The sequence below is a fragment of the Eptatretus burgeri genome, chromosome 13 (assembly GCF_056783735.1).
Source record: "Eptatretus burgeri isolate ZD-2024b chromosome 13, Ebu_testis_v1, whole genome shotgun sequence".
Lineage (NCBI taxonomy): Eukaryota > Metazoa > Chordata > Myxini > Myxiniformes > Myxinidae > Eptatretus > Eptatretus burgeri.
The window spans coordinates 71,232,483-71,241,828 of NC_140973.1; the positions used below are offsets into that span (position 1 = coordinate 71,232,483).

Genomic DNA, 9,346 nt, shown 5'->3' on the forward strand with positions numbered 1-9,346 from the left:
ATGATATGAAAGTGCTCAATGAAATGTAGACGTGTGAAGAAATGTTCATTTTGTAATTACATTTACGTATTGCATGAAGGCGTGCTCTGCCAAGCAGATCACATTTTCGTCCACATCTCCATGTGTATTCTTGAGACGGAGAGGTGAGCAGAAAATTAAACGATTTGCTTTATCTTCCTCCCTTTATTTAGATTTTTTGTTTGCTCGAGGAGCCGTTTAAAGCTCACGGCAATGAGGAGCCTTTATCACTGGATGACCTTGCAGACCAAAAGAATGCACCTTATAAGTACATCTGCCAGCTCTGCTATCGTGTTCTCCGGCACTCGCAACAGAGCTATCGCAAAAACCAGGTGAACTTGCTGTGCACGTTTTCCCACTGTTGGGCCACACCGAGGTCGATGACTTGAGCAGTGTTATTCCTGCGAGGCATTCATATTATTCCCTGAAGGGACAGTAAATGTTATTGCAATTGACGTGTGAAGTGTGTGCCTGTGTGCAGATCTACTTTAATATAGATCATTAATTCTCAGATCTAATATACATTTTATTGTAATTAATTAATTCTCAGATTATAATCCACTAGTAGTAATGCCCAGCGTTGCTCGGGCTAGCAATAAAGCCTGGCGTTGCCCGGGCTTTCTTGCAAATTTCCTGAATAGCTGTTAGCGGTTAGGGTTAGGGTTAGCGGTTAGGGTTAGCTGTTAGGGTTAGGGTTAGCTGTTAGGGTTAGGGTTAGTGTTAGGGTTAACCCAAACCCTAACCCTAACCCTAACAGCTTGGCGTAGCGGAGGTAAACAGCGCCCGAAGCAAAGTGAAATTTTGCGTCCCCCATAGGCCTTAAACTTGAGTGGATTTGAATGGAAAATCCCATAAGGGATATCGATTTATCGATTTTTTTCGAATATTGGAAGTGTTATGGAAAAAGTTTATAGCCAATGACCTAAGTTGGACCAAAAGCCATAATCGTACCAAATTTGAATGGAATCCGTTGGAGTTTGTGAAAATGCATCAAAACGAATTTTGAGGGGCCTCTTAAGGAAGACAATAATATCATTAGTATATGTGCCAAATCTTGTTTCATTTCATGCAGTAACAGAAATCTGATGGTGGAACAAAGAAAGGGGCGTGCCGAAATATATGTATATGTATATATATATATATATATATATATATATATATATATATATATGTATATATATATATGTATATATATATATGTATATATATATATGTATATATATATATATATATGTATATATATATATATATATATGTATATATATATACATATATATATATATATATATATACATATATATATATATATATACATATATATATATACATATATATAGATATACCCAAGTGACTGTTTTTTTTGAGTTCGCTTCAAAGGAACTTCAACGGAGGTGGAGGCCATTCGGCCCATCAAGCCGACACAATGTTTCCCAACTTTTGGTTGTTTATCTGTGTTTTCACCTTTTTAAATGCCGAGTGCCAAGGAAGGAAGGAAGCAGCAGGTACCATTTTTAGATCCTCGTGGAGGATCTCTAAGTCTTACTCACGTTGTTGTTCTTCATCTTCTTCTTGTGGACTTTTTTGTTTCACAGCCAACAGTTTTCATCGAAACTTCCTGAAACTTGGCATATATATGTAAAAATTCCCTGCGCAGACAGTAACCATCTCCGATTTTAAAAATTCCTCCGAGAAAAAAGTTATGACGTCAAAATATCTCCGCTAATGGAAATCGCCTAAAAAATTATCTCCGAAACTAGGCAAGCTTTTTGAATTCTGTTTGTGGGAATCGAACAGGGCATAAGCAGAGATGAATTACCGCACATATGATACATCACTATGACGTCATATCAGCTTTTATGACGTCATTCCTATTTTTTGACTTTTTGTTTCACAACCCAGAGTTTTCATCGGATCTTCGTGAAACTTGCCGTGTATATGCAGAAAGCCCACGCGCAGACAGTAACCATCTCCGATTTTGGAAATTCTTCCTCGAAAAAATGTTGACGTCATAATATCGCCGCTAATGGAAATCGCCTATACCATTATCTCCGAAACTAGGCAAGCTGTTTGAATTTTGTTTGCGGGAATCAAGCCGGTCATTAGCACAGATAATTTATCGCAAACCTGATACATCACAATGACATCATATTCGTTTTTATGACGTCATCATTAAGAGGACGAGGATCTTCGCTCATTTGAGCTTGTTAGTTTTTGGCTTGACTCGGCTGGGGTTGGGTTTGAATTGCCGACCTTCCAGATGCAGAGTAGAAAGATGCTTTAACCACTCTCGTGATTGGGGAAAAAGAAGTACCTCCATTCTGACTATTACAGAAAGCGTTATGGAAACTAAACATAAGCAGATAAAATGGATGACACAACACCACGATATTTGCATGATGGCACAAATCCTGAATGGTGCCCTAATGAGACATGCTGAGCATGGATCGTGTCTTGATTGTAAACTTAGTGCCACAGGCTTGATTATACTCGAAGGATGTCTTGGGGTGTTGAGATTTGCAAATAAATAAATAAACATCAAGGTGGCCAATGGAGGAGTGGGGGGGGGGGAGCTAAAATAATGGAGGGTGGAAGATGTGGACGGCAATGTTGGGACATGCAGGACGCGTCTCTTGTCGAGCCATGCTTACACCCCTGTCACAAGCAAGATGATGCCGAGGTGTGATCGGGCTGCTGTCGAGTACGGTGCTGGGCAGCTCATGCTGCTCTGGTGTCCCTGCCAGCTCCATCTTACTCAACATCTGTGACTTTGAACCGACTCACTCACTCCCACTGACTTCTCTTCACTTTTTCTCGTGCCTTTTATAAATCTTCCCATGGGGTAAAATCTTTCACTGCCCACAATGGCATATATGTGTGCTCATGTTCGAGTTCCCATCAACCAGGTGCTGTATGAACCAAGCCCAAGCGACTTTGTGGGGTTTGAATCAGCGGGTGGTGGGTGTCGCGGTTGTAATCATTAAAAGGAAGACTGGTCACGGAATTGGCATGGGCTCACGGGATGGTTTACAGCCTTCTTGGCAGGTGTCCTCACGAGTATCACGACGAAGCTCCACCCCGCCAAGGCGAGGCTGACAGCACAAACTCAAGCAGTATCAGTTCTTATTACACTTGTACACCACTGGGAGCCTCTACCCTTTCTCATGCACATGCCAATATATTGCTTCTATATGTTACATTTTATTAATCACACTCATGCCTCACTATCACCATCATTATTCTTGCAAATAGCCCTGATTCTCAACTCAACTTTTGCTTTAGGGGCTATTCATTAATTTCATTGTTGGGGGTTGGTACAAAGGGTTGGGGGAGGGAGGGGTTTGGAGGTGAAAACATCAACCATTTCTGCTGACCTCATAAATGTATATTCACTGCAATCCAGAGGTTTGTCCGAAAGCAATATCAGTGTTATTTGTCTCCTTTGTCTCGTGTTATTGATCGACTCACCTGCCAACACTATAAGGACCTCTTTGTTCTCCAGAAATCTGCTCCACCATCGATTAAATGGCCTAACGATGCGTCTATTCCGTAAGATGACGTCTTGTTTTTATTTTTTTTGAATGACTAAGCTGTTATCACATACAGTGGTTTGATACAAATTTTGATTTTCACCTGCAGGAATACATCGCCAAGAAGTTCAGTGCAATGCAAAAACAGATCGGATATGACATCCTAGCTGAGGACACAATTACAGCTCTACTGCACAACAATCGCAAACTGCTTGAAAAACACATCACGTTCAGGGAGGTGGAAACGTTTGTTGACCTACTGCGTAAAAAACGCGAGCCGCAGTGAGTTGTTCCTTCTGTTTGCTTTTGACGTGAAAAATCTCGGCAATTGTCGAATAAACCTTAAGCTTGTGGTTTGTTTTGGTTGGCTGTTTGAGATTTTGACAACGTTTCGCAAATCGATGTTGGAATGTTCATCTTGTGTGCCTCTTGAAAGCGAGCTTTAAACCCTTGTCCTTTTACGTACGTCTCTAACCATGCGTTCGCTCTTTGTGTTCAGGTTTTTGGAGTATCTGGCAGATCTGTGCGTCTCGAATAATACGGCTATTGCCGTTACACAGGAACTGATTTGCAAATATGTTCTCGATTCTTCCAACAACGACATCCTCTTGGAGACAAAGTGAGTTAGCCCTGCACTCTTACACTTAAACAGAAGGGATCGTCACAGGCCTGGTGTACTTGAGAAAAACGATTCTGTGAATTGGTTCGAATTTTCTGAAGCATTAAATCCCACATCCGTTTAAAGATCACTCACACATTGAGCCCGAGGAAAGGTTTAATATGCTGCAGATTGGTTGCCTAATTTTCATTGCCCTTCAAGATCATTGGAATCTCCCGTTGTGAAGCTGAGTCTATGGGTCTATCACTTTCCCATCACAGACAGGTTGGTCGTCTCTGTCTTCTACCATCTCCTTTCTGGACTTGCACCCTCTGCCCTTTCCATGCTTTTGTCCCCCCCCCTCCCATACCCACAGGTTTCTGCAGGGCACACACGGTCCACCATCAACCCCCTTCTGGTGAAACTACCTAAATCCAGGATCACTGCTCAGCTCCACTCCTTTTTTTTTCCTGCCTGTGGAATCAACTTCTACATTCTCTTCAATATCATTCTTACCTTCAGGTTTCAAAGACAGCTGTTCAACACCATCTGAGATCCTCCCGAATCGAAAACCATGATATTCTCTACCCCCATTAACACCCAACTCCCTTCCACCCAAGCCCTCCTCCTTCCAGGTTTCCAGTTTCTCCCTTCTGTATCCATCTTGTCCACCACAAGCTTCCTTTCTTGCTCCCCTGACATTCCTCCCCACACCCTTTGTTTGTCGAAGTCTCCCCCTTCCACTCTACTGTTGATGTCCTCACCCCCTCTCTACTGTTCCTTTTGTCCTGTCACATCCTGATCCATTCAGTGTACTCGCTCTTCCACGAGCCATGACTCTGTATAAAAAGAAAAAAAGCATCACCTGACTCGCTTCTTGAAAGATCCATCAGAGCATGCTTTACTGCAGCATCATCTTCCAATGGAAACTTGATTTGCAATGGAACAATTACCTTTTCAGATTACAAATAAAATCCAGCTGGCTCATGAATGATTTTGAGGAGAGTACGATCTTTTGGGGCTCGATGTGATTCCAGCCATTGTGATGATGCTTATTGCCCTCAGGGCAGCTCCAAAATCCTACGTATGAAAAGAGATCACCTACATTCCAAAACTGAAAAAATAATTCGAGTAAACTCAAAGTGGGGAGTTGAGGGGGGGGTGGAGGAATGTAACCAAGTATGGTGGTTTTCTGCTGATGGATTTTAAATTGTAATTGGAGTAGTCATCAACATTCTCGAAAAACATTGACGTGAATGTTGGATAAGTCTGATTAACGAGATGGTGGTTGATGATATGTTGGTTGCATTTCCCCATAGGCTGTGCCAAATAACATCGACGACCAACTATTGCCAAGTTTGGCTCTATTGGATAGATGCTGAAAAAGATCAGCACAGCAAGGCCATAGAGGCACTTGCTTCATCCACATCGTCCCTGAGCAAGGACAATGATGTGCTGTGTTATTATCGGTATGTTTGCTGTTTTGAGGATTGTGCAATACTAAGATGCATTTCCGTATGTGTTTAAATTACTTTGACCAAGCCATATGTGTCAATCTTTACATGATACACATGCCCTGCTGTTCCTTAACCTTTTGCTTTTTACCACTCCAGATACCAGCTTGAGTTGTTTTCTCGGATGTGCCTTGACCGGCAGTATTTGGCCATTGAGCGACTGTCAAATGAGCTCACGGTCGAGCTCATCTTGCACTGCATGGCCAATGAGAGGCTCTCCTTTGAGCTTCGTGCATCCTTTTCCCGCCTCTTGCTCCATCTGCACGTGGATCGAGACCCTCAAGAGGTTGTGAACCCCGTTCGCTATGCCCGTCTTTGGTCTGAGGTGCCTTTTGAGATCACCATCACAGGGTCAGTTTTTCCATTCATTGAAAAACAATATTACTCATAAAAATTCTGTTTGATTTGAATGCATTTTTTTCCTTCCCTGCTACAATTTGGAGATCTTATAAACTGGTAATTTGTACCTAAACAAAGTGGATATGTGGCAGATGTAGTCACTCGCTGTTGGCCATGACCCCTTGCAGCAAATGCTGGTGTGGCAGAGGAACTATGAGCAAGCCTGAATACAATCTATACAAATAAATGCCAGTGTGTGTGTGTGTGTGTGTGTGTGTGTGTGTGTGTGTGTGTGTGTGTGTGTGTGTGTGTGTGTGTGTGTGTGTGTGTGTGTGTGTGTGTGTGTTCTCCATAACTCCAAAACCATGAAACCTAGCAGCTTGAAACTTTGCTTGCATACTAAGGGGACTCCAAGGTAGTGCATGAGTGAAAATTGGGTGTTTGGGTTAGTTAAAACACCCGTTTTGAAGATAATTAACGGCCTTATTTAATTGTATCCTTCAAGCCTGGTGTTGGCGCAGTGGTAAGGGCAGTGGCTTGGGACCCAAGAGGTCCTGAGTTCAAGCCCCGTTGGGACACTGAATTAATATATGTATGTATATGTATATATATATATATATATATATATATATATATATATATATATATATATATATATATATATATATATATATATATATATATATAATGTGTATATATATATATATATATATATATATATGTATCTATATATATATATATATAAATATATATAAACCAAGTCGAAAACACCAGGGGGTTGACTCAGCCTGCCATCCTTCCGAGGTCGGCAAAATGAGCACCAGTTGTACTGGGCCCGGTGTATGCCCCGGTTAGAATAGGTGTACCATATCCCTGTGTGTCGTAAGAGGCGACCAGGGTTGCGTCAGGAAGGGCATCCGGCAATGCTGGGCGAAGGAGGAGAAGGAGACGGGGAAGGCGAGTCCGGAGGCAGTGGGAGAGGGGGAAGGGTAGAAGTGTGGAGGTGAGAGTTGGAACTCTGAATGTTGGGCCGATGACTGGCAAAGGGCGAGAGTTGGCTGATATGATGGAGAGAAGAAAGGTGGACATACTGTGTGTACAAGAGACCAAGTGGATGGGGAGTAAGGCGAGGAGCATTGGAGGTGGTTTCAAACTGTTCTACCATGGTGTGGATGGGAGGAGAAATGGTGTCGGGATAATCCTGAAGGAAGATCATGTCAAGAGGGTATTGGAGGTGAGGAGGGTGTCTGACCGAGTGATGAGTGTGAAGTTGGAAATTGAAGGGGTGATGATGAATGTCATCAGTGCATATGCCCCACATATGGGGTGTGAGATGGAATATAAAGAAGATTTCTGGAGTGAGTTAGATGAAGTGGTGGAGAGTGTATCCAAGGATGAAAGAGTGGTGATTGGAGCAGATTTCAATGGACATGTTGGGGAAGGGAATAAAGAGGATGAGGAGGTGATGGGGAGGTACGGTCTCAACAAGAGAAATGTGGAAGGGCAAATGGTGGTAGAGTTTGCAAAAAGAATGGAAATGGCAGTGGTAAACACGTATTTCAAGAAGAAGGAGGAACACAGGGTGACATACAAGAGTGGAGGAAAGTGCACACAGGTGGATTACATCTTAAGTAGGGAGATGCAACCTGAAAGAGATTAGTGACTGTAAGGTTGTGGCAGGGGAGAGTGTAGCTCGACAGCATCGATTGGTGGTCTGTAGGATGACTTTAGAGGTGAGGTTGAGGAAGAGAGTGAGGGCTGAACCAAGGACCAGATGGTGGAAGCTGAAGGAGGAAGACTGTTGCGTGAAATTTAGGGAGGAGGTGAGACAGGCGTTGGATGGTGGTAAAGATGGGTGGGATGATTGGGCAACGACAGCAGAAGTTGTGAGGGAGATAGCTAGGAAGGTACTTGGTGTGACATCTGGACAGAGGAAGGAAGATAAGGAGACTTGGTGGTGGAATGAGGAAGTACAGGAAAGTATAAGGAAGAAGGGGTTGGCTAAAAAGAAGTGGGATAGTCAGAGAGATGAAGAAAGTCGGCAGGAGTACAAGGAGTGGCGTCGAAAAGCAAAAAGAGAGGTGGCTAAGGCCAAGGAAAAGGCATATGACGAGCTGTGAGAAGTTGGATACAAAAGAAGGGGAAAAGGATTTGTACCGATTGGCAAGACAGAGGGACCGAGCTGGGAAGGATGTGCTGCAGGTTAGGGTGATAAAGGACGCAAATGGGAATGTGCTGACGAGCGAGGGGAGTGTGTTGAGAAGGTGGATGGAGTACTTTGAGGAGCTGATGAATGAAGAAAATGAGAGAGAGAGAAGGTTGGAAGAGGTGGAGATAGTGAATCTGGAAGTGGGGTGGATCAGTAAGGATGAAGTGAGGACTGCTATGAAGAAGATGAAAAGTGGAAAGGCGGTTGGCCCAGATGGAATACCAGTGGAGGCATGGAAGTGCTTAGGAGAGATGGCAGTGGGGTTGTTAACCAGATTGTTTAATAAAGTCTTGGAAAGTGAGAGGATGCCGGAGGAGTGGAGATTAAGTGTACTGATTCCGATTTTCAAGAATAAGGGTGATGTGCAGAGCTGTGGAAATTACAGAGGGATAAAGTTGTTAAGCCACACCATGAAGTTGTGGGAAAGAGTTGTGGAAGCTCGGTTGAGAGGAGAGGTGACGATCTGTGAGCAGCAATATGGGTTTATGCCAGGAAAGAGCACCACTGATGCGATGTTTGCTTTGAGGATGTTGATGGAGAAGTATAGGGAAGGCCAGAAAGAGTTACATTGTGTGTTTGTGGATTTAGAGAAAGCTTATGATAGGGTGCCAAGAGAGGAGTTGTGGCATTGTATGAGGAAGTCGGGAGTGGTGGAGAAGTATGTGAGGATCGTGCAGGATATGTATGAGGACAGTGTGACAGCGGTGAGGTGTGCGGTAGGAATGACGGACCGGTTTAAGGTTAAAGTGGGATTGCACCAAGGATCGACTCTGAGCCCTTTCCTGTTTGCAATGGTGATGGACAGGTTGACGGACGAGATCAGACTGGAGTCTCCATGGACCATGATGTTCGGGGATGACATCATGATCTGTAGGGAGAGTAGGGAGCAGGCTGAATCGAGCCTTGAGAGGTGGAGGTACGCACTGGAGAGAAGGGGAATGTTAGTCAGTAGGAGAAAGACGGAGTACATGTGCGTAAATGAGAGGGAGGGTGGTGGTATGGTGCGGTTGCAAGGGAGTTGAGGTGGGGGAAGGTGGATTGGTTTAAATACTTGGGATCAACTGTCCAAAGTAACGGAGAGTGTGGGAGAGAAGTGAAAAAGAGTGCAGGCAGGATGGAGTGGGTGGAGAAGAGTTGCAGG

General features: G+C 43.6%; 1 protein-coding gene across 10 annotated transcripts in view; it reads left to right on the forward strand.

Moving 5' to 3' along the window:
• The window catches only part of LOC147014744 (inositol 1,4,5-trisphosphate-gated calcium channel ITPR1-like), a 213,003-nt gene that overhangs the window by 106,718 nt on the left and 96,939 nt on the right, over positions 1 to 9,346 (forward strand). For all 10 annotated transcript variants that reach the window (XM_085852937.1, XM_085852943.1, XM_085852938.1 and 7 more), the window contains 5 exons: positions 192 to 350; positions 3,655 to 3,827; positions 4,045 to 4,164; positions 5,463 to 5,612; positions 5,757 to 6,008. In XM_085852937.1, coding sequence (XP_085709063.1) covers positions 192 to 350; positions 3,655 to 3,827; positions 4,045 to 4,164; positions 5,463 to 5,612; positions 5,757 to 6,008 — 854 coding nt within the window. The remainder of the gene's footprint in view (positions 1 to 191; positions 351 to 3,654; positions 3,828 to 4,044; positions 4,165 to 5,462; positions 5,613 to 5,756; positions 6,009 to 9,346) is intronic.